At 42.8% G+C, this 26,824-nt stretch overlaps 2 protein-coding genes across 2 annotated transcripts; both read left to right on the plus strand.

The window, feature by feature from the left end:
• Window positions 1–281: 281 nt before the first annotated feature.
• LOC109879571 (cytochrome P450 3A27-like) lies at window positions 282–12,940 on the plus strand. Its single transcript, XM_031819157.1, has 7 exons — window positions 282–448; window positions 3,760–3,887; window positions 4,784–4,862; window positions 4,977–5,137; window positions 5,385–5,611; window positions 5,728–5,890; window positions 12,064–12,940. Exons 1-7 carry the CDS (start codon window positions 319–321, stop codon window positions 12,187–12,189), a joined length of 1,014 nt encoding a protein of 337 aa, XP_031675017.1. The 5' UTR covers window positions 282–318; the 3' UTR covers window positions 12,190–12,940.
• A 4,135-nt stretch (window positions 12,941–17,075) lies between these two features.
• Window positions 17,076–26,547, plus strand: LOC109879575 (cytochrome P450 3A27-like). Its single transcript, XM_031819156.1, has 12 exons — window positions 17,076–17,365; window positions 17,691–17,784; window positions 18,145–18,197; window positions 19,267–19,366; window positions 19,595–19,708; window positions 22,120–22,208; window positions 22,714–22,862; window positions 23,193–23,320; window positions 23,538–23,616; window positions 25,277–25,437; window positions 25,966–26,192; window positions 26,319–26,547. The coding sequence occupies exons 1-12, from the start codon at window positions 17,292–17,294 to the stop codon at window positions 26,530–26,532; spliced, it is 1,482 nt and encodes a 493-aa protein (XP_031675016.1). The 5' UTR covers window positions 17,076–17,291; the 3' UTR covers window positions 26,533–26,547.
• The last annotated feature ends 277 nt before the right edge of the window (window positions 26,548–26,824 follow it).

The following is a 26,824-nucleotide window of genomic DNA, read 5'->3' on the forward strand; positions in this document are numbered from 1 at the left end:
AGTAGTTGTGTGGTTGTGGTCAGTAGTTGTGTTGTTGTGGTCAGTAGTTGGGTGGTCAGTAGGTGTGATCAGTAGTTGGGTGGTCAGTAGTTGTGTGGTCAGTAAGTTGTGTAATTGTGGTTGTGTTACAGGTTCTTTGGGCCCTACAGTATGGACGTGGTCACCATCACAGCTTTCAGTGTGGACATTGTTTTCAGTAGTTGTGTGGTCAGTAGTTGTGTGGTCAGTGGTTGTGTGGTCAGTAGTTGTGTGGTCAGTAGTTGTGTGGTTGGTGGTCAGTAGTTGTGGTTGTGTTGCAGGTTCTTTGGGCCCTACAGTATGGACGTGGTCACCAGCACAGCTTTCAGTGTGGACATTGACTCTCTGAACAACCCTTCAGACCCCTTTGTCTCCAACGTCAAGAAGATGCTCAAGTTCGACCTGTTCAACCCACTGTTCCTCCTAGCCGGTGAGACCACACACACACGCATGCGCAGACACACACGGACGCAAAGTTTACTTTTTAATCCGATAAATTTGTATAGCTCTGTATAAGAAGGGTATAAAGTCTGACCCTGGGAATTATAGGCCTGTATCTATCCTCTATGCAACATCAAAATCGTGGAGAGAATTGTACATGAGCAAATGTATGAATATGTTAAACCTGTTTGGGAAAGGGGGCAGTATTGTCTCCTCCGGATGAGAAGCGTGCCCAAAGTAAACTGCCTGATACTCAGGCCCAGAAGGTAGGATATGCATATAATTGGTAGATTTAGATTTAGAAAACACTCTAAAGTTTCTAAAACTGTTAAATGATATGGCAGGCAAAGCCCCGAGGACAAACCATCCCCCAAAAAAGATATTCAGCTTACACTATTTTCAATGGCTAGTACTATCATTATAAGCCCAAGTACTCCCTGATTGCAGTTCCTAGGGCTTCCACTGTTGTTTGACTTGTTTGGAAAAGTTTATTAGTTTGGGATTCATTTTGTATGCATTTTGATGGAGGGAAACTGGATGGATTATTGACTGAAGCGCACCAGCTAAACTGATGTTTTTATGGATATAAAGAAGGACATTATCTAACAAAAGGACCATTTGTGATGTAACTGGGACCTTTTGGAGTGCCAACAGAAGAAGATCATCAAAGGTAAGGCATTTTTTAGATCGCTATTTCTGACTTTCGTGTCGCTCTGGTTGAAATATGTTTTTCATGTGTTGGTATGCGGGGCGCTGTCCTCAGATAATTGCATGGTTTGCTTTTGCAGTAAAGCCTTCTGGAAATCTGACACGGCGGCTGGATTAGAAGTTAAGCTTTATTTTGATGTATTACACTTGTGATTTTATGAAAGTTAAATATTTATAGTAATTTAATTAGAATTTGGCGCTCTGCAATTTCAGAGGATGTTGTCGAGGTGCTCGGCACGGCACGCCATTCCCAAACAGGTTCTAATGTATGATTTTCAGTCGTGTTTTAGAAAAACACTGATTCATGTCTACTTCACTTGACTGACTTCATCAGGAAAGAGATTGATGAGGGAAATCTGTGTGGAATGATACTGCTTGACCTACAGAAGGCCTTTGATACAGTTAACCACTTGTCTCCTAATCTCCAAACTGGAGGCACTGGGGTTAAGCAGTATCCCTCTAGGCTGGGTAAAGTCCTATTTATCAGGAAGGGAGCAAGTAGTAGAGGTTAATGGTTCACTGTCTCAGGCAAAACCAATTAGTTGTGGCGTTCCGCAGGGGAGCGTGCTTGGGCCTCTGCTGTTTTTATTGTATATTAATGATATGAAAGATGCTTGAGATATTAAGCTATATCTGTACTTAGGGAAAACCTGAAGCAATTATTTTTGGATCCAGACCTAAATTGAGTAGGTCCTCTAAAATCAGAGTGGAGTTAGGGTGGTGAGGTGCTGACTACTCAAACCTCTGTTAGCTACTTGGGATGTATCCTTGATGGAAGCTTGGGAGGTGTGAGCATGGCCAATAAGGTGTTAGGGAAGGTGAATGCCAGGACTAAGTTTTTGGCTAGAAAGTCCAAGCTGCTTGATAAGGACTCCATGAAAGTGCTAGCCACTGCCCTCATTCAATGCCATTTTGACTATGCTAGTACTTCCTGGTTTGGGGGCTTACCTAAACTTATGAAGGGGAAGCTCCAGATAGCCCAGAATAAGCTGATCAGGGTAGTGTTGAATGTGAGTCCACGTACTCACTTAGGCAGGAGCTGCTTTCAGGAACTAAACTGGCTGCCTGTTGAGGCTAGGGTTTCCCAGATTAGACTTGGTTTGGTTTACAGAAGTATTTATGGTCCTGGGCCCAGATATCTAAGTGACTACTTTCCTCGTGGATGCACACCAGATCAGGTGTTGCTGATGTGTGCTTATACAGGTTCAGGAGTAATGCTGGGAAAGGTACTTTCTTGTATACTGGAGCCTCAGAATGGAATGAGTTGCCTCTGACTATAAATACAACGTCCTCTCTGGACAGCTTTATGAACAAAGTAAAAATATGTTTAATGTCCTCTGTGCCCATATGAATAACCCCTATGATGTAACTGGAATGATGAGATAGATGTTCTTCTTCTCTGTTTTTGATGAGATAGATGTTCTTCTTCTCTGTTTTTGATGAGATAGATGTTCTTCTTCTCTGTTTTTGATGAGATAGATGTTCTTCTTCTCTGTGTTTGTTTGATTATTTCACAGCCATACCGTGTTGGATCTTGTCTAGTCATCTTGTCTCAAGAGGAACACAATGGAAACAAGTCCCAGACGTTATAGTGTGTTATCCTCCATGATTTAAGAATGGGAATAAGTCCCAGAATTTATTGTGTTTTATCCTCCATGATTTAACAATGGAAATAAGTCCCAGAATGTGTTGTCTGTTATCCTCCATGGTTTAACAATGGAAATAAGTCCCAGAATGTGTTGTCTGTTATCCTCCATGATTTAACAATGGAAATAAGTCCCAGAATGTGTTGTCTGTTATCCTCCATGATTTAACAATGGAAATAAGTCCCAGAATGTGTTGTCTGTTATCCTCCATGATTTAACAATGGAAATAAGTCCCAGAATGTGTTGTCTGTTATCCTCCATGATTTAACAATGGAAATAAGTCCCAGAATGTGTTGTCTGTTATCCTCCATGATTTAACAATGGAAATAAGTCCCAGAATGTGTTGTCTGTTATCCTCCATGATTTAACAATGGAAATAAGTCCCAGAATGTGTTGTCTGTTATCCTCCATGATTTAACAATGGAAATAAGTCCCAGAATGTGTTGTCTGTTATCCTCCATGATTTAACAATGGAAATAAGTCCCAGAATGTGTTGTCTGTTATCCTCCATGATTTAACAATGGAAATAAGTCCCAGAATGTGTTGTCTGTTATCCTCCATGATTTAACAATGGAAATAAGTCCCAGAATGTGTTGTCTGTTATCCTCCATGATTTAACAATGGAAATAAGTCCCAGACTGTATAGTGTGTTATCCTCCATGATTTAACAATGGAAATAAGTCCCATAATGTGTTGTCTGTTATCCTCCATGATTTAACAATGGAAATAAGTCCCAGAATGTGTTGTCTGTTATCCTCCATGGTTTTACTCATGTGCATGTATGGCTTTTTCCAGTCTTATGTGTGCTTGTTTTTTAAAATGGTCGAATTAATAAACTAAACTAAAACTTTCTGTAAAACGTTCCTCTCCTCCTCTCCCGCCCTCCCCTCCATTCCTCTCCTCCTCCCCTCCTCTCCTCTTCTCCTCCCCTCCTCTCCTTCTCCAGCTTTGTTTCCCTTCACTGGTCCTATCTTGGAGAAGATGAAGTTTTCTTTCTTCCCGACTGCGGTGACAGACTTCTTTTATGCCTCGCTGGCTAAGATCAAATCTGGACGTGACGCTGGGAACTCAACCGTAAACATGTTTTATATTTATATTTGATTATGTTGTTTGTTTATGTTTGTGATGGTTGTGATTGGACCAGATCCATAAGAATATGTTTGTGTTGGTTGTGATTGGACCAGATCCATAAGAACCTGTTTGTGATGGTTGTGATTGGACCAGATCCATAAGAACCTGTTTGTGATGGTTGTGATTGGACCAGATCCATAAGAATATGATTGTGATGGTTGTGATTGGACCAGATCCATAAGAACCTGTTTGTGATGGTTGTGATTGGACCAGATCCATAAGAACCTGTTTGTGATGGTTGTGATTGGACCAGATCCATAAGAACCTGTTTGTGATGGTTGTGATTGGACCAGATCCATAAGAACCTGTTTGTGATGGTTGTGATTGGACCAGATCCATAAGAACCTGTTTGTGATGGTTGTGATTGGACCAGATCCATAAGAACCTGTTTGTGATGGTTGTGATTGGACCAGATCCATAAGAACCTGTTTGTGATGGTTGTGATTGGACCAGATCCATAAGAACCTGTTTGTGATGGTTGTGATTGGACCAGATCCATAAGAACCTGTTTGTGATGGTTGTGATTGGACCAGATCCATAAGAATATGATTTATATTTGTATTGGAATATTCTGTATTTATTTATTATATAACTAAACCTACGTAACTAGTAATGGACATCAATATGAAACGTCCATATCGATATCTTGTTGGAATTTAAAAATACTATTATTGGGACCCAAATATCTACATTCATATTAGAATCTGTTTGTGTTGGTTGTGATTGGACGAGATCCATTAGAATCTGTTTGTGTTGGTTGTGATTGGTTCAGATACAGTGGAATCTGTTTGTGTTGGATGTGATTGGACAGATTTGACCTCATGTCTTTCTGCTTCCAGAATCGGGTGGATTTCTTACAGCTGATGATCGACTCTCAGAAAGGCAGCGACACAAAGACAGGAGAGGAACAGACTAAAGGTACCTGCCGAACAAACACCTGGAAACGATTGTTACAAACACACACCTGGGAACTACTGTTACACACAACTGGAATCTCTCTCTCTCCTTTCCTCTCCCTCTCTCCCTCCACAGGACTGACTGATCACGAGATATTGTCTCAGGCCATGATCTTCATCTTCGCCGGCTACGAGACCAGCAGCAGTACTATGAGTTTCCTGGCCTATAACCTGGCAACCAACCCCCATGTCATGACCAAACTGCAGGGGGAGATAGATACTGTGTTCCCCAACAAGGTAACCCCCACACCATGACCAAACTGCAGGAGGAGATAGATACTGTGTTGCCCAACAAGGTAACCCCCACACCATGACCAAACTGCAGGAGGAGATAGATACTGTGTTCCCCAACAAGGTAATCCCCACACCGTGACCAAACTGCAGGAGGAGATAGATAATGTGTGGTGATAGATATTGTGATTTGTGTGTGTATCCCCGGTGTCAGATGGGGTGAGGTACTGATTTGTATGTAACCACGGTGCAGGCTCCAATCCAGTACGAAGCTCTGATGCAGATGGACTATTTGGACTGTGTGTTGAACGAGTCTCTGAGACTGTACCCCATCTCCCCGCGACTGGAGAGGGTCGCCAAGAAGACGGTGGAGATCAACGGCATCGTCATCCCCAAAGACTGCATTGTCCTGGTTCCCACGTGGACCCTCCATCGTGACCCAGAGATCTGGTCTGACCCTGAGGAGTTCAAACCAGAGAGGTACTGGACTGCACCGTAACCACAATCCAACCACAACACAACCTTAATACAACAATAACACAACCACAAATCAACTACAATACTATGTGTAATGTGTCTGCCCTCCCCCTGTCCAGGTTTAGTAAGGAGAACAAGGAGTCTATTGATCCGTACACGTACATGCCATTTGGGGCGGGGCCCAGGAACTGTATCGGGATGCGCTTCGCCCTGATCATGATCAAACTGGCCATGGTCGAGATCCTCCAGAGTTTCACTTTCTCCATCTGCGACGAGACCGAGGTGAGGCGCTCACCTGAGCAGACAGAATATGACATCAACAAACATCAGTATCTGTTTCAGCATAGTCAGCACCTGTTTTAGCATGGTCACCACCTGTTTTACATGGTCACCGCCTGTTTAACATGGTCACCGCCTGTTTAACATGGTCACCGCCTGTTTAACATGGTCACCGCCTGTTTAACATGGTCACCGCCTGTTTTAACATGGTCACCACCTGTTTTTAACATGGACCCTTTTTAACATGGTCGCCACCTGTTTTAACATGGGCCCTTAAATGGTCACCGCCTGTTTTAACATGGTCACCGCCTGTTTTAACATGGTCACCACCTGTTTTAACATGGTCACCGCCTGTTTTAACATGGTCACCACATGGTTTAACATGGACCTGTTTTAACATGGTCAGCATCTGTTTTAACATGGACCTGTTTTAGCATGGTCGCCACCTGTTTTATATGTTCAGCACCTGTTTTAACATGGACCTGTTTTAACATGGTCAGCACCTGTTTTAACATGGTCAGCACCTGGTTTAACATGGTCACCACCTGTTTTAACATGGTCACCACCTGTTTAAACATGGTCATCGCCTGTTTAAACATGGTCATCGCCTGTTTAACATGGTCGCCGCCTGTGTTAACATGGTCACCGCCTGTTTTAACATGGTCACCGCCTGTTTAACATGGTCACCGCCTGTTTTAACCTGTTTTAACATGGTCACCACCTTTTTTAACATGGTCACCACCTGTTTTTACATGGGCCTGTTTTTAACATGGACCCCTTTTAACATGGTCACCACCTGTTTTAACATGGTCACCACATGGTTTAACATGGACCTGGTTTAACATGGTCAGCACCTGTTTTAACATGCTCGCCGCCTGTTTTACATTGTCAGCACCAGTTTTAACATGGTCACCGCCTGTTTTAACATGGTCACCACATGGTTTAACATGGACCTGGTTTAACATGGTCAGCACCTGTTTTAACATGGTCACCACCTGTTTTACAATGTCAGCACCAGTTTTAACATGGTCACCACCTGTTTTATATGGTCAGCACCTGTTTTAACATGGACCTGTTTTAGCATGGTCACCACCTGTTTTAACATGGTCACCAACTGTTTAGCATGGTCACCACCTGTTTTAGCATGGTCACCACCTGTTTTATATGGTCAGCACCTGTTTTAACATGGACCTGTTTTAACATGGTCACCACCTGTTTTAACATGGTCAACACCTGTTTTAACATGGTCAGCACCTGGTTTAACATGGACCTGTTTTAGCATGGTCACCACCTGTTTTAACATGGACCTGTTTTTACATGGTCACCACCTGTTTTAAGATGGACACCACCTGTTTTAACATCGACCCCACCTGTTTTAACATGGTCACCACCTGTTTTAACATGGTCACCACCTGTATTAACATGGACCTGTTTTTACATGGACCTGTTTTAATATGGACCTGTTTTACATGGTCACCACCTGTTTTAACATGGTCACCACCTGTTTTACATGGTCACCACCTGTTTTAACATGGTCACCACATGGTTTAACATGAACCTGTTTTAACATGGTCAGCACCTGTTTTACATTGTCAGCACCAGTTTTAGCATTGTCACCACCTGTTTTAACATGGTCACCACCTGTTTTAACATGGTGACCACCTGTTTTAACATGGTCACCACCTGTTTTAACATGGACCTGTTTTAACATGGTCACCACCTGTTTTTACATGGACCTGTTTTAACATGGTCACCACCTGTTTTAACATGGTCACCACCTGTTTTAACATGGCCAGCACCTGTTTTAACATGGTCAGCGCCTGTTTTAGCATGGACCTGTTTTAACATGGACCTGTTTTAACATGGTCACCAACTGTTTAACTCGGTCAACACCCGTTTTAACATGGACCTGTTTTAACATGGACCTGTTTTAACATGGTCACCACCTGTTTTAGCATGGTCACCACCTGTTTTAGCATGGTCACCACCTGTTTTAGCATGGTCACCACTTGTTTTAGCATGGTCACCACCTGTTTTAGCATGGTCACCACCTGTTTTTACATGGATCTGTTTTAGCATGGACCAGTTTTAACATGGACCTGTTTTACATGGTCACCACCTGTTTACATGGACCTGTTTTAACATGGACCTGTTTTAACATGGACCTGTTTTAACATGGACCTGTTTTAACATGGACCTGTTTTAACATGGACCTGTTTTAACATGGACACCACCTGTTTTAGCATGGTCACCACCTGTTTTAGCATGGTCACCACCTGTTTTAGCATGGACCTGTTTTAAAATGGTCAGCACCTGTTTTAACATGTTCTCCTCCTGTTTAACATGGTCACCACCTGTTTTAACATGGACCTGTTTTTACATGGTCACCACCTGTTTTAACATGGTCACCACCTGTTTTAGCATGGTCACCACCTGTTTTAGCATGGTCACCACTTGTTTTAGCATGGTCACCACCTGTTTTAACATTGTCACCACCTGTTTTATATGGTCAGCACCTGTTTTAACATGGACCTGTTTTAGCATGGTCACCACCTGTTTTAACATGGTCACCAACTGTTTAGCATGGTCACCACCTGTTTTAGCATGGTCACCACCTGTTTTAGCATGGTCACCACCTGTTTTAACATGGACCTGTTTTAACATGGTCACCACCTGTTTTAACATGGTCAACATCTGTTTTAACATGGTCAGCACCTGGTTTAACATGGACCTGTTTTAGCATGGTCACCACCTGTTTTAACGTGGACCTGTTTTTACATGGTCACCACCTGTTTTAAGATGGACACCACCTGTTTTAACATCGACCCCACCTGTTTTAACATGGTCACCACCTGTTTTAACATGGTCACCACCTGTATTAACATGGACCTGTTTTTACATGGACCTGTTTTAATATGGACCTGTTTTACATGGTCACCACCTGTTTTAACATGGTCACCACCTGTTTTACATGGTCACCACCTGTTTTAACATGGTCACCACATGGTTTTACATGAACCTGTTTTAACATGGTCAGCACCTGTTTTACATTGTCAGCACCAGTTTTAGCATTGTCACCACCTGTTTTAACATGGTCACCACCTGTTTTAACATGGTGACCACCTGTTTTAACATGGTCACCACCTGTTTTAACATGGACCTGTTTTAACATGGTCACCACCTGTTTTAACATGGTCACCACCTGTTTTAACATGGTCAGCGCCTGTTTTAGCATGGACCTGTTTTAACATGGACCTGTTTTAACATGGTCACCAACTGTTTAACTCGGTCAACACCCGTTTTAACATGGACCTGTTTTAACATGGACCTGTTTTAACATGGTCACCACCTGTTTTAGCATGGTCACCACCTGTTTTAGCATGGTCACCACCTGTTTTAGCATGGTCACCACTTGTTTTAGCATGGTCACCACCTGTTTTAGCATGGTCACCACCTGTTTTTACATGGATCTGTTTTAGCATGGACCAGTTTTAACATGGACCTGTTTTACATGGTCACCACCTGTTTACATGGACCTGTTTTAACATGGACCTGTTTTAACATGGACCTGTTTTAACATGGACCTGTTTTAACATGGACCTGTTTTAACATGGACACCACCTGTTTTAGCATGGTCACCACCTGTTTTAGCATGGTCACCACCTGTTTTAGCATGGACCTGTTTTAAAATGGTCAGCACCTGTTTTAACATGTTCTCCTCCTGTTTAACATGGTCACCACCTGTTTTAACATGGACCTGTTTTTACATGGTCACCACCTGTTTTAACATGGTCACCACCTGTTTTAGCATGGTCACCACCTGTTTTAGCATGGTCACCACTTGTTTTAGCATGGTCACCACCTGTTTTAACATGGTCACCACCTGTTTTAACATGGACCTGTTTTTACATGGTCACCACCTGTTTTAACATGGTCACCACCTGTTTTAGCATGGTCACCACCTGTTTTAGCATGGTCACCACTTGTTTTAGCATGGTCACCACCTATTTTAACATGTCACCACCTGTTTTAACATGGACATGTTTTAACATGGTCAGCACCTGTTTTAACATGGATCTGTTTTAACATGGTCACCACCTGTTTTAACATGGTCACCACCTGTTTTAACATGGACCCCACCTGTTTTAACATGGTCACCACCTGTTTTAACATGGACCCCACCTGTTTTAACATGGTCACCACCTATTTTAGCATGGTCACCACCTGTTTTAGCATGGTCACCACCTGTTTCAACATGGACCTGTTTTAACATGGTCACCACCTGTTTTAACATGGTCACCACCTGTTTTAACATGGTCACCACCTGTTTTAACATGGGCCCCACCTGTTTTAACATGGTCACCACCTGTTTTAACATGGACCCCACCTGTTTTAACATGGACCCCACCTGTTTTAACATGGTCACCACCTGTTTTAGCATGGTCACCACCTGTTTCAACATGGACCTGTTTTAACATGGTCACCACCTGGTTTAACATGGTCACCACCTGTTTTAACATGGTCACCACCTGTTTTAACATGGTCACCACCTGTTTTAACATGGTCACCACCTGTTTTAACATGGTCACCACCTGTTTTTACATGGTCACCACCTGGTTTAACATGGACCTGTTTTAACATGGTCAGCACCTGTTTTAACATGGTCAGCACCTGTTTTAACATGGTCAGCACCTGTTTAACATGGTCACCACCTGTTTTAGCATGTCACCACCTGTTTTAACATGGACATGTTTTAACATGGTCAGCACCTGTTTTAACATGGATCTGTTTTAACATGGTCACCACCTGTTTTAACATGGTCACCACCTGTTTTAACATGGACCCCACCTGTTTTAACATGGTCACCACCTGTTTTAACATGGACCCCACCTGTTTTAACATGGTCACCACCTATTTTAGCATGGTCACCACCTGTTTTAGCATGGTCACCACCTGTTTCAACATGGACCTGTTTTAACATGGTCACCACCTGTTTTAACATGGTCACCACCTGTTTTAACATGGTCACCACCTGTTTTAACATGGGCCCCACCTGTTTTAACATGGTCACCACCTGTTTTAGCATGGTCACCACCTGTTTTAACATGGTCACCACCTATTTTAGCATGGTCACCACCTGTTTTAGCATGGTCACCACCTGTTTCAACATGGACCTGTTTTAACATGGTCACCACCTGTTTTAACATGGTCACCACCTGTTTTAACATGGTCACCACCTGTTTTAACATGGTCACCACCTATTTTAGCATGGTCACCACCTGTTTTAGCATGGTCACCACCTGTTTCAACATGGACCTGTTTTAACATGGTCACCACCTGGTTTAACATGGTCACCACCTGTTTTAACATGGTCACCACCTGTTTTAACATGGTCACCACCTGTTTTAACATGGTCACCACCTGTTTTAACATGGTCACCGCCTGTTTTTACATGGTCACCACCTGGTTTAACATGGACCTGTTTTAACATGGTCAGCACCTGTTTTAACATGGTCAGCACCTGTTTTAACATGGTCAGCACCTGTTTAACATGGTCAGCACCTGTTTTAACATGGATCTGTTTTAACATGGTCACCACCTGTTTTAACATGGTCACCACCTGTTTTAACATGGACCCCACCTGTTTTAACATGGTCACCACCAGTTTTAACATGGACCCCACCTGTTTTAACATGGTCACCACCTATTTTAGCATGGTCACCACCTGTTTTAGCATGGTCACCACCTGTTTCAACATGGACCTGTTTTAACATGGTCACCACCTGTTTTAACATGGTCACCACCTGTTTTAACATGGTCACCACCTGTTTTAACATGGTCACCACCTGTTTTAACATGGTCACCGCCTGTTTTTACATGGTCACCACCTGTTTTAACATGGTCACCACCTGTTTTAACATGGTCACCACCTGTTTTAACATGGTCACCGCCTGTTTTTACATGGTCACCACCTGGTTTAACATGGACCTGTTTTAACATGGTCAGCACCTGTTTTAACATGGTCAGCACCTGTTTTAACATGGTCAGCACCTGTTTAACATGGTCAGCACCTGTTTAACATGGTCAGCATCTGGTTGAACATTTTCTGTTATTCTCTATAGATCCTTTTGGAGATGGACAACCAGGGTTATGTTCTGTTATTTCGTTCTTTATAGATCCCTCTGGAGATGGACAACCAGGGTCTGCTGATGCCCAAACGACCAATCAAACTGAGGCTGGAGGCCCGTAGAAACACCCCTAGCAACACCACCGCTACCACTCTGAAGAGTCCAACAACGTGACCAAATGCAGGAGCACCCTACCCTGGAGTACCTCTCTCTCTCTCTCTCTTCCCCTCTCCCCCCACACAAAAGGGCTTTAGTACAGACAGAAATACTTCTCACACCGCTAATGAAAATTTCTGGGATCTTTTATTTCAGCTCATGAAACATTTTTGTTCAACAGCCTCTCTATCTATCTATCTTTCTGTCGATCGGCTACTGAACATTCAGTCCTTATCCTATCCCTGCTATAGGCTGCTGAATATTCAGGCTGGGATTCAATAGGCTACTTAATTAATATAACATGATATTAAGACTGCATTCACAATGAATGTTCAGTTCAGTCAGATCAATCAGAAATTACATTTAAAATGGCACATAGCTGACAAAGTGCTGGGATTGAATCCTGGTCTCAGTCTCATGCTTGGTTTGAGTAAGACTCAGAAACCCATGTCCACCAGATAAAATAGATAGTAATACTATGGATGCATTAGAGGTACATGTCTTGTTAAAGTTAGACACCAGGGGGTAGTAATCCATGGCATGATGTCATGTCTGGATCATGCACACTACTGGCTGGTGGCTGGAATTTTCCTAGAATGTAGAACTCTAGCTGGTGTTCTCTAGAACTGTACTCTCATTCTGTTCCTCTGGGTGTTCTGCTGTCCAGTCATTCCAAAATAGAATCTTTACTGTCTGTTGAGATGATCCCTGCAGCTGCTTGGTTTTAACTTTAATCATCACAAACCAATAAAATCATCACACTAATGAACACGGTCGTCTGTGTATTTATTAACATTCATAAGACAAAACTTAAGACACAAACACAAACAAATATACATGAGAACAATCAATATAGATTGATTTGTGTTATTTATCAAGACATACTGTATTTATAATTTCATTCAGCTAGGCCTAATTGTAGTGTTACGACCTTGGTCATCCACACACGTCTCTTTTCAGATCCCAATACTGCCCCTGTGTGGCTGTTGGATGTAAATACACAGCCCAAATCCCATTACAAACTATTAATCCACTTTCCACATTTTACAGCTCTTGTACATTCTGCATTCATAAAAACAGTGCAGATAATCTCTGGTTGCGAAATTCACCCCCTTCACATAGAGCAAAGTTCACCTCCACACAGAGCAAAGTTCACCTCCTTCACATGGAGCAAAGTTCACCTCCTTCACATGGAGCAAAGTTCACCTCCTTCACATGGAGCAAAGTTCACCCCCTTCACATAGAGCAAAGTTCACCCCCTTCACATAGAGCAAAGTTCACCCCCTTCACATAGAGCAAAGTTCACCCCCTTCACATAGAGCAAAGTTCACCCCCTTCACATAGAGCAAAGTTCACCCCCTTCACATGGAGCAAAGTTCACCCCCTTCACATGGAGCAAAGTTCACCCCCTTCACATGGAGCAAAGTTCACCCCCTTCACATGGAGCAAAGTTCACCCCCTTCACATGGAGCAAAGTTCACCCCCTTCACATGGAGCAAAGTTCACCCCCTTCACATGGAGCAAAGTTCACCCCCTTCACATGGAGCAAAGTTCACCCCCTTCACATAGAGCAAAGTTCACCCCCTTCACATAGAGCAACGTTCACCCCCTTCACATAGAGCAAAGTTCACCCCCTTCACATAGAGCAAAGTTCACCCCCTTCACATAGAGCAAAGTTCACCCCCTTCACATGGAGCAAAGTTCACCCCCTTCACATGGAGCAAAGTTCACCCCCTTCACATGGAGCAAAGTTCACCCCCTTCACATGGAGCAAAGTTCACCCCCTTCACATGGAGCAAAGTTCACCCCCTTCACATGGAGCAAAGTTCACCCCCTTCACATGGAGCAAAGTTCACCTCCTTCACATAGAGCAAAGTTCATCTCCTTCACACAGAGCAAAGTTCACCTCCTTCACATAGAGCAAAGTTCACCCCCTTCACATAGAGCAAAGTTCACCCCCTTCACATAGAGCAAAGTTCACCCCCTTCACATAGAGCAAAGTTCACCCCCTTCACATGGAGCAAAGTTCACCCCCTTCACATGGAGCAAAGTTCACCCCCTTCACATGGAGCAAAGTTCACCCCCTTCACATGGAGCAAAGTTCACCCCCTTCACATGGAGCAAAGTTCACCTCCTTCACATAGAGCAAAGTTCATCTCCTTCACACAGAGCAAAGTTCACCTCCTTCACATAGAGCAAAGTTCACCTTCATATTCCGATACTAAACAAACAGTGATCAGCTCAAATTAAAAACAATTTCTGGTTCTGACCCAGAACCAATGCCATGTGTCACGTACATGTCATCCGGTTTCTGGAACCGAGTATTAGCCCTCTCCCTTCCAAGGGCAGAGTCTGTTCAGTACCTTTTGAGGAAAGAAAGGAATCAGAAAAACATTTTGAATCAGATAATCTTGCAGCTCATTGGAACACCAGGATCACATCTTACGTCGTACTTCTAGTGCCATCTTGTTTATTACCTTTTTTAAAGTAATCTATGGCCTTATTTAGGATCGTTAAGACCAACTTCTACTATACTATATAAAACAAATTATTAGAATAACAGTGTGGTTTCACATAACTATTTTGGAAATAGTTTGCCTTTAAACGGAAGCAAACGTAACGAAACAGTTTAGTTCTTAAACGTTAAACTGTTTCCGTAATGAATATGCCCCTGCTCTCTCTGTCAATCATTCACCATCCCTCCCTGCTTTGCTTTCACCTCTCACACAGTCTCCCTCTAATCTCCTTATTGCGAGTGTGTGTTGTGAACAACATTTGCTTGAGCAACAATAGTAGAATCGGCTGTTCAGGTTCAAAATAAAAGTTGCCCATTGAAACTGATGCAAACAGATATAGATTGTGGAATCGTGCGACGATTGGACATTTTAATCAGTCCCTCCAGGTGTCGAAGGTGTCGAAGATCGCATAGTTCAATGCAAAATCAACCAATCAGTGCATATTGCGCGAGTGCTCGCACTTTTGACCAAGCCTCTCACTATTAGTGCATAAAATGATCCAATCAAAAGCGGCTTCGTAATTTTGACCAATTATTACAGTGGAAAATGGCCCAAAATGTATTCTGCTTAAAATCATCCTAAAACTGAGCACATATGACTTTTTATTGAATGAAATTAATGTGAAAAGAAGTTTGGAATATGTTATATGAACTCAACGTAAACAATAATTAGTTAATTTGACAATCTGTTGAAATTTCACTGTATAGTTTTCAGGACTGCATTGTACAACAGCCTTATGGATCCTGGGTTCATGACATATCGTACCAGCCTTATGGATCCTGGGTTCATTACAGGGGGTACCAGCCTTATGGATCCTGGGTTCATGACATATTGTACCAGCCTTATGGATCCTGGGTTCATGACATATCGTACCAGCCTTATGGATCCTGGGTTCATGACATGGGGTACCAGCCTTATGGATCCTGGGTTCATGACATATCGTACCAGCCTTATGGATCCTGGGTTCATTACAGGGGGTACCAGCCTTATGGATCTTGGGTTCATGACATGGGGTACCAGCCTTATGGGTCTTGGGTTCATGACATGGGGTACCAGCCATATGGATCCTGGGTTCATGACATATCGTACCAGCCTTATGGATCCTGGGTTCATGACATATCGTACCAGCCTTATGGATCCTGGGTTCATGACATATCATACCAGCCTTATGGATCTTGGGTTCATGACATGGGGTACCAGCCTTATGGATCCTGGGTTCATGACATGGGGTACCAGCCTTATGGATCCTGGGTTCATGACATGGGGTACCAGCCTTATAGATCTTGGGTTCATGACATATCGTACCAGCCTTATAGATCTTGGGTTCATGACATATCGTACCAACCTTATGGATCCTGGGTTCATGACATATCGTACCAGCCTTATGGGTCTTGGGTTCATGACATATCGTACCAGCCTTATGGATCCTGGGTTCATGACATATCGTACCAGCCTTATGGATCCTGGGTTCATGACATATCGTACCAGCCTTATGGATCCTGGGTTCATAACAGGGGGTACAGCCTTATGGATCCTGGGTTCATGACATGGGGTACCAGCCTTATGGATCCTGGGTTCATGACATATCGTACCAGCCTTATGGATCCTGGGTTCATGACATGGGGTACCAGCCTTATGGATCCTGGGTTCATGACATGGGGTACCAGCCTTATGGATCCTGGGTTCATGACATATCGTACCAGCCTTATGGATCCTGGGTTCATGACATGGGGTACCAGCCTTATGGATCCTGGTTCATGACATATCGTACCAGCCTTATGGCTCCTGGGTTCATGACATGGGGTACCAGCCTTATGGATCTTGGGATCATGACATGGGGTACCAGCCTTATGGGTCTTGGGATCATGACATGGGGTACCAGCCTACTCATTGACACCCACAGATTACAATTATAAAGAGTTTACACAAATATTACAATCGCGGCTCTTATTGCAGGACTTTAACGGCCTCATATTTTAATGTACAGCCTTACCTATGTAATTCAGAGGTGATTTCCCACAGGTAAAGTCCTGCAATTAAAGCTACGACGCCAATATTTGTGTAAACTCTTCACATTTCATGGACCCAAGATCCAGAGGTAACGCTGTACAGTGCAATAGAAGTCTGTTTCAATGCAATTCTAATACAGCCACAGTGGGACTTCAACTATCTTTCGTGTGTCAAATTAACTTCTTAATGTCTTTTGTTTAATTTATGTAACAACATTCTAACCCTGTTCAGCATCTTGTCCAAATATGGCATTATATCCACTATTTTTATCCATTTGCATCAGTTTCAGTATGGGACTTTTATTTTGAAGGAGAAACGCAAATTACATTGTTGCTCATCCTTATTCTAGCAAACATCACACAGGTGCTTTTCCGACGGGATACAATAATAACTTGTACGGTCTCAAACAGAGTACGGAGAAGAGCAGCGGTCGGTAGTCGAGATCTGCTGCGTCGCAGAAGAATCACACTAAAACCTGATCAGAAAAAAACAACTCAAAATCTGTCAGACCATCGGAGAAGTGAACTCGAACGAGCCTGAGAGGAAACGGAGCCTTTGTTTTCAGAAGCAGCAGGGAGCCGAACCGGAGGAAAGATGATGAGTTTTCTGCCATACTTCTCCGCTGAGACCTGGACCCTCCTGGCCCTCCTCATCACCCTCATTGTAGTGTAAGGACTTACATCAAATCAAATGTTATTTGTCACATTTATCGTAGTTAACCAGTGTAGACTAACAGTGAAATGCTTAGTTAGGGGTCATTTTCCAGCAATGCAAGATAAGATATATATATTGTATAGTTCTCTAGAACATACTGGTAGTTAACGTGTGTGTGTGTGTGCGTGTGTCTGTGCGTGTGTGTGTGTGTGTGTGTGTGTGTGTGTGGTGTGTGGTGTGTGTGTGTGTGTGTGTGTGTGTGTGTGTGTGTGTGTGTGTGTGTGTGTGTGTGTGTGTGTGTGTGTGTGTGTGTGTGTGTGTGTGTGTGTGTGTGTACAGGTACGGGTACTGGCCCTATGGTGTATTCACTAAGATGGGTATCCCTGGTCCCAAACCCCTACCTTACTTTGGCACAATGTTGGAGTATAGAAAGGTTAGTACCCATTCAGAATAAATATCTCTCTCATATTTTAAACAACAGTGTTATTTTTCTCCTATGTAAAACAATACATTGAGAAGGAAAAAGAGGACTAGACTGTTGTTTTAACAATAGATAAATACAAGGTCATATGAGACTTGATCAGTCTAGAAGTTGTGTTCCTTGACCCTGGGGGACCATAGATAATAACAAACCCTCCTCAACTCTCACCTGTTTCAGGTGTGTTCTCTGTTCAGTTGTAGGACACACCTACACGACCTCCTAGGGCATGAATCAGCTGTTTTCTGTCTCTCTTTCTCTCTTTCTCTCTCTCTCTCTCTCTCTCTCTCTCTCTCTCTCTCTTTCTCTCTGCAGGGTTTCACTAACTTTGACACAGAGTGCTTTCAGAAGTACGGGAGAATCTGGGGGTGAGTTCAGTTGGCTGTACCGTACTAGGATGACTCACAACTGTACTATGCTTTTTCGCTTCTATTCATCACCTGCTGGAGCTGTCATGTGACCATGAGGAATGGTAGTAACATTATCAACAACAACCCGACTAACTAACTCTCTACTGCTGTCTCTCTACCTCTCTCTACCTCTCTCTCTAACTCTCTACTGCTGTCTCTCTACCTCTCTCTCTCTCCCTCTCTCTCTACCTCTCTCTACCTGTCATGTGACCATGAGGTAGTAACATTATCAACCAGAATGTTGTTTAATATCAACCACGACCCGACTGTTTTCTTTGTAGTTTTATAAGAGGTGGTTAAATGTGTGGGTTTCCATGGTTACTTTCTAAATTTAATCCGTTACTAATTTACCTGTCCAACATTACCCCAAACTCAGTAGCGTAATCTGATTACATTCAGTTACTAGTTTTACCTGTCCTACATTACAATGTCATTGAGAAAACAAAGAAGTGTCAAAGATATTTTTTTTCTCGCAAACATCCTTTTCTGATTATAATATTTTTTGTTAATGTAACAGATTACAGTTAACGTTTAAAAAAATCTATCTTCTTTACATGTAATCAGTTACTCCCCAACCCTGTGTGTTTCTCCTCTGTGCTCTATGATGGGAGGCAGTCTGTTCTGTGTATCATATAGGTGTATATATATAGTGGTTAAAGCCAGGTGTGTTTCTCCTCTGTGAAGGACCTATGATGAGAGGCAGCCTGTTCTGTGTATTATGTAGGTGTGTATATAGAGGCAGCCTGTTCTGTGTACCATGTAGGTGTGTATATATAGTGGTTAAAGCCAGGTGTGTTTCTCCTCTGTGAAGGATCTATGATGGGAGGCAGTCTGTTCTGTGTACCATGTAGGTGTATATATAGTGGTTAAAGCCAGGTGTGTTTCTCCTCTGTGAAGGATCTATGATGGAAGGCAGTCTGTTCTGTGTACCATAAAGCCAGGTGTGTTTCTCCTCTGTGAAGGATCTATGATGGAAGGCAGTCTGTTCTGTGTACCATAAAGCCAGGTGTGTTTCTCCTTTGTGAAGGATCTATGATGGGAGGCAGCCTGTTCTGTGTACCATGGACAAAAGCATAATCAAGACCGTCCTGATTAAAGAGTGTAACAACATCTTCACCAACCGCAGGGTGAGACAAACATACAAACAAACACACATACACACGCACACACACACACACATCCCCCTAATAATAATCTGAATAATTATAATCCTAACATTATGACTGATATTATTAATACATTATTTGTGACATTCATTATTCATACATTTTAAAGTATATTATGTAAATAAGGTTATCAATATTCAATCGTATAATTAACACGTGTTATCATTGTAACTGTTCTCCATGTTTTAGAACTTACGTCTGAATGGCGAGATGTTTGATTCGTTGTTCGTTGCCGAGGACGATACGTGGAGACGGATCCGCAGTGTCCTCTCACCTTCCTTTACCTCTGGACGACTGAAAGAGGTAGAACCATCCCTCCATCTCTCCCTTTCTGCTTTATCAACTTGTTATAAATGCTTTATAGCTTGTTATAAACTCTTTAGTGCTTGTTATAAATCCATTATAACTTGTTATAAACTCTTAACTGATTATAGCTTGTTACAAACACATATTTAGCAGTTATGGATGTAGTGAAATGTTTCTGTTCCTGGCTCCAACAGTGCAGTAATATCAAACAAGACACAACAATACACACAAGTCTAAAAGTAAAATAATGGAATTAAGAAATATAGAAATATTAGGATGAGCAATGTCAAAGTCTGGAGTATAAAATTATAAATATAAGTATATATTTTTTAAATAGATTTTACCTTTATTTAACTGGGCAAGTCAGTTATGAACAAATTCTTATTTACAATGACGGTGTAAGAACAGTGGGTTAACTGTCTTGTTTTTAGTGGCAGAACAACTGATTTGTACCTTGTCAGCTCGGGGATTCGATCTAGCAACCTTCCGGTTACTAGTCCAACGTCCTAACCACTAGGTTACCTGCCTCCCCTAATGTGATGTGATATATATACATTATGGACATTATGTTGATAGAATATATAGCAAATCTGTAGAATACATGGATAGAATTGTATACAGTTGAAGTTGGAAGTTTACATGCACTTAGGTTGGAGTCATGAACATCTCTGGGGGACGTGGGATGGTAGGAGTCCCAGCTGACCAACATCCAGTGAAATTCTCAGTTTTTTTCACCTGCCATATCAGTTATTTTATACTCACAGACATTATGTTTTGGAAACTTTAGCGTGTATTCTATCCAAATCTACCAATTATATGCTTGTCCTAGCTTCTGTGCCTGAGTAACAGGCAGTTTACTTTGGCCTCGCTTTGCATGCAGATGTCAAAATACTGCCCCCCAGTGAAGTTAAAACTCGTTTTTCAACCACTCTACAAATTTCTTGTTCACGGACTATAGTTTTCTCAAGTCGGTTAGGACATCTACTTTGTGAAAGACACAAGTAATTTTTCCAACGATTGTTTACAGACAGATTATTTCACTTATACGCAGCCTTCATACCGCTCAGGATGGAGACACGTTCTGTCTCCTAGAGATGAACACAATTTGGTGCAAATCAAGCCTAGAACAACAGCAAAGGCCCTTGTGAAGATGCTGGAGGAAACAGGTGCAAAAGTATCTATATCCACAGTAAAATGTGTCCTAAATCGACATAACCTGAAAGGCCGCTCAGCAAGGAAGAAGCCACTGCTCCAAAACCGCCATAAAAATGCCAGACTACGGTTTGCAACTGCACATGGGGACAAAGGTTGTACTTTTAGAGAAATATCCTCAGATCTGATTAAACAAAAATAGAACTGTTTGGCCATAATCACCATCGTTGTGTTTGAAGGAAAAAGGGGGAGGCTTGCAAGCTGAAGAACACCATCCCAACTGTGAAGCACGGGGGGTGGCAGCATCATGTTGTGGGGGTGCTTTGCTTCATGAGGGACTGGTGCACTTCACAAAATAGATGGCACCATGAGGAACAAACATTATGTGGATATATTGAAGCAACATCTCAAGACATCAATCAGAAAGTTAATGCTTGGTCGCAAATGGGTATTCCAAATGGACAATGACCCCAAGCATACCTCCAAAGTTGTTTCTGACCCACTGGGAATGTATGAAAGAAATAAAAGCTGAAATAAATCATTCTCTCTACTATTATTCTGACATTTCACATTCTTAAAATGAAGTGGTGATCCTAACTGACCTAATTCAGGGAATATTTAAACTGAGTTTAAATGTATATACAGCAATAGCTAGCCTTGACTAGAAACAGTATATACAGTGCATTCAGAAAGTATTCACTCTCTCTCTCTCTCTCTCTCTCTCTCTCTCTCTCTCTCTGTCTCAAATCTTGCTGCTGTGATGGCACACTGTGGTATTTCACACAGTAGATCAAAATCGGGCTTGTATCTGTGTAATCTAAGGGAAATATGTGTCTCTAATATGGTCATATATTGTGCAGGAGCATAGGAAGTGCAGCTCAGTTTCCACCTCATTTTGTGGGCAGTGTGCACATAGCCAGTCTTCTCTTGAGAGCCAGGTCTGCCTACGACGGCCTTTCTCAATAGCAAGGCTATGCTCACTGAGTCTGTACATAGTCAAAGCCATCCTTAAGTTTGGGGCAGTCACAGTGGTCAGGTATTATGCCACTGTGTAGTCTCTGTTTAGGGCCAAATAGCATTCTAGTTTGCTCTGTTTTTTATTAATTCTTTCCATCTCTCTCTCACTCTCTACCTCTCTACCTCTACCCTCTCTCTACCTCTGTTCTCTCTACCTCTCTCTCTACCTCTCTACCTCCACCCTCTCTCTCTCTCTTTCTCTCTCTACCTCTCTCTATCTCTCTCTCTCTCTCCTCTAGATGTTTGGTATCATGAAGCAACACTCTGCTAACCTGCTGAACGCAATGAAGAAGCAGGCAGATAAAGACCAGACCATCGAAGTGAAGGAGTGAGCCCTGATTCCTAACCGCTGGCTATTCATTTAACTCTAGTTCTTGAACTGCATTCTTGGTTAAGGGCTTGTAAGTAAGCATTTCACAGTTAGGTTGTATTCGGCGCATGTGACAAATACATTTGATTTCATTTAGTTGTGTGGTTGTGGTCAGCAGTTCTGTATTCAGTAGTTGTTGCCAGTAGTTGTGTGGTGAGTAGTTGTGTGGTCAGTAGTTGCGGTCAGTAGTCGTGTAGTTGTGTGGTCTGTAGTTGTGTGGTCAGTAGTTGTGGTCAGTAGTTGTGTGGTCAGTAGTTGTGGTCGGCAGTTGTGGTCTGTAGTTGTGGTCAGTAGTTGTGTGGTCAGTAGTTGTGTGGTCAGTAGTTGTGTGGTCAGTAGTTGTGGTCAGTAGTTGTGTGGTCAGTAGTTGCGGTCAGTAGTTGTGTAGTTGTGGTCAGTAGTTGTGTGGTCAGTAGTTGTGTGGTCAGTAGCTGTGTGGTGTGTAATTGTGGTTGTGTTGCAGGTTCTTTGGGCCCTACAGTATGGACGTGGTCACCAGCACAGCTTTCAGTGTGGACATTGACTCTCTGAACAACCCTTCAGACCCTTTCGTCTCCAACGTCAAGAAGATGCTCAAGTTTGACCTGTTCAACCCACTGTTCTTACTAATCTGTGAGACTGTATACGTACAGACACACACAGACACAAAGTTGTAATTTTTATTCACATGAAGATGTTTACCTTTCTATAAAACGTTTTTCTCCACCTCTCCTCATCTCCTCCCCCATCATCCCCTCCTCTCCTCTTCTCCTCTCTTCTCCTCTCCCCTCCTCTTCTCCTCTTCTCCTCTCCTTTCTCTACCTCTACTCCCCTCCTCTTCTCCTCTCTGGTCCTCCACTCCTCTCCTCTTCTCCTCTCCCCTCCTCCTCTCCTCTTCTCCTCTCCTGTCCTCCACTCCTCTCCTCATCTCCTCTCCTGTCTTCCCCTCCTCTCCTTCTCCAGTTTTGTTTCCCTTCACTGGTCCTATCTTGGAGAAGATGAAGTTTTCTTTCGTCCCGACTGCGGTGACAGACTTCTTTTATGCCTCGCTGGCTAAGATCAAATCTGGACGTGATACTGGGAACTCAACTGTAAACATGTTTTATATTTATATTTGATTATGTTGTTTGTTTATGTTTGTGATGGTTGTGATTGGACCAGATCCATAAGAATATGTTTGTGTTGGTTGTGATTGGACGAGATCCATTAGAATCTGTTTGTGTTGGTTGTGATTGGTTCAGATACAGTGGAATCTGTTTGTGTTGGATGTGATTGGACAGATTTGACCTCATGTCTTTCTGCTTCCAGAGTCGGGTGGATTTCTTACAGCTGATGATCGACTCTCAGAAAGGCAACGACACAAAGACAGGAGAGGAACAGACTAAAGGTACCTGCCGAACAAACACCTGGAAACTACTGTTACAAACACACACCTGTAAACTACTGTTACAAACACACACCTGTTACAAACACACACCTGTTACAAACACACACCTGTAAACTACTGTTACAAACACACACCTGTAAACTACTGTTACAAACATACACCTGTTACAAACACACACCTGTTACAAACACACACCTGTAAACTACTGTTACAAACACACACCTGTTACAAACACACACCTGGAAACTACTGTTACAAACACACACCTGTAAACTACTGTTACAAACACACACCTGTAAACTACTGTTACAAACATACACCTGTTACAAACACACACCTGTTACAAACACACACCTGGAAACTACTGTTACAAACACACACCTGTAAACTACTGTTACAAACACACACCTGTAAACTACTGTTACAAACATACACCTGTTACAAACACACACCTGTTACAAACACACACCTGTAAACTACTGTTACAAACACACACCTGTTACAAACACACACCTGGAAACTACTGTTACAAACATACACCTGTTACAAACACACACCTGTTACAAACACACACCTGTAAACTACTGTTACAAACACACACCTGTTACAAACACACACCTGGAAACTACTGTTACAAACACACACCTGTAAACTACTGTTACAAACACACACCTGTAAACTACTGTTACAAACATACACCTGTTACAAACACACACCTGTTACAAACACACACCTGGAAACTACTGTTACAAACACACACCTGTAAACTACTGTTACAAACACACACCTGTAAACTACTGTTACAAACATACACCTGTTACAAACACACACCTGTTACAAACACACACCTGTAAACTACTGTTACAAACACACACCTGTTACAAACACACACCTGGAAACTACTGTTACAAACACACACCTGTTACAAACACACACCTGGAAACTACTGTTACAAACACACACCTGTAAACTACTGTTACAAACACACACCTGTTAACTACTGTTACAAACACACACATGTTACAAACACACACCTGTAAACTGCTATTACAGACACACACCTGTTACAAACACACACCTGTAAACTACTGTTACAAACACACACCTGTTAGCTACTGTTACAAACACACACCTGTAAATTACTGTTACAAACACACACCTGTAAACTACTGTTACAAACACACACCTGTAAACGACTGTTACAAACACACACCTGTAAACTACTGTTACAAACACACACCTGTAAACGACTGTTACAAACACACACCTGTAAACTACTGTTACAAACACACACCTGTAAACTACTGTAAAAAACACACACCTGTAAACTACTGTAAAAAACACACACCTTTTACAAACACACACCTGTAAACTGCTATTACAAATACACACCTGTTACAAACACAGACCTGTTAACTACTTTAACAACACACACCTGTTAACTACGGTTACAAACACAGACCTGTTAACTACTGTCACAACACACACCTGTAAACTGCTATTACAAATACACACCTGTATACTACTGTTACAAACACACACATGTAATCTACAGTTACAAACACACACCTGTTACCAACACACACCTTTATACTACTTGTTCCCTCTCGTTCTTTCTCTCTCTCTCTCTCCCTCTCTCCCTCTCTCCCTCCCTCCACAGGACTGACTGATCATGAGATCTTGTCTCAGGCCATGATCTTCATCTTCGCCGGCTACGAGACCAGCAGCAGTACTATGAGTTTCCTGGCCTATAACCTGGCAAACAATCCCCATGTCATGACCAAACTGCAGGAGGAGATAGATACTGTGTTCCCCAACAAGGTAACCCCCACACCATGACCAAACTGCAGCAGGAGGTAGATACTGTGTTCTCCAACAAGGTAACCCCCACACCATGACCAAACTGCAGGAGGAGATAGATACTGTGTTCCCCAACAAGGTAACCCTCACACCATGGGCCATACTGCAGGAGGAGATAGATACTGTGTGGTGATAGATGATGTGATTTGTGTGTGTATCACCGGTGTCAGATGGGGTGAGGTACTGATGTGTGTGTATTTCCGGTGTCAGATGGGGTGAGGTACTGATGTGTGTGTATCCCCGGTGTCAGATGGGGTGAGGTACTGATGTGTGTGTATCCCCGGTGTCAGATGGGGTGAGGTACTGATGTGTGTGTATCCCCGGTGTCAGATGTGGTGAGGTACTGATTTGTGTGTAACCCCGGTGTCAGATGGGGTGAGGTACCGATGTGTGTGTATTTCCAGTGTCAGATGGGGTGAGGTACTGATGTGTGTGTATTTCCGGTGTCAGATGGGGTGAGGTACTGATGTGTGTGTAACCATGGTGCAGGCTTTAATCCAGTACGAAGCTCTGATGCAGATGGACTATTTGGACTGTGTGTTGAACGAGTCTCTGAGACTGTACCCCGTCGCCCCGCGACTGGAGAGGGTCGCCAAGAAGACGGTGGAGATTAACGGCATCGTCATCCCCAAAGACTGCATTGTCCAGGTTCCCACGTGGACCCTCCATCGTGACCCAGAGATCTGGTCTGACCCTGAGGAGTTCAAACCAGAGAGGTACTGACCGCACCGTAACCACAATCCAACCACAACACAACCTTATTATAACCACACTACAACAGTAACACAACCACAAAACAACTACAATACTATGTGTAATGTGTCTGCCCTCCCCCTGTCCAGGTTCAGTAAGGAGAACAAGGAGTCTATTGATCCGTACACGTACATGCCATTTGGTGCGGGGCCCAGGAACTGTATCGGGATGCGTTTCGCTCTGATCATGATCAAACTGGCCATGGTCGAGATCCTCCAGAGTTTCACTTTCTCCGTCTGCGACGAGACCGAGGTGAGACGCTCACCTGAGACATCATCAAACATCAGTATCATTTATAGATAGAGGCTGCACTTGCCGCACCCGTTTTAACATGGTCAGCACCTGTTTTAACATGGTCAGCACCTGTTTTAACATGGCCAGCACCTGTTTTAACATGGTCACCACCTATTTTACCATGGTCAGCACCTGTTTGAACATGGCCAGCACCTGTTTTAACATGGTCAGCACCTTTTTTAACATGGACCTGTTTTAACATGGTCGCCACCTGCTTTAACATGGTCAGAACCTGTTTGAACATGGTCACCACCTGTTTTAACATGGTCACCGCCTGTTTTAACATGGCCCTGTTTTAACA

This window comes from Oncorhynchus kisutch, unplaced genomic scaffold, assembly GCF_002021735.2.
Source record: "Oncorhynchus kisutch isolate 150728-3 unplaced genomic scaffold, Okis_V2 scaffold1897, whole genome shotgun sequence".
NCBI lineage: Eukaryota > Metazoa > Chordata > Actinopteri > Salmoniformes > Salmonidae > Oncorhynchus > Oncorhynchus kisutch.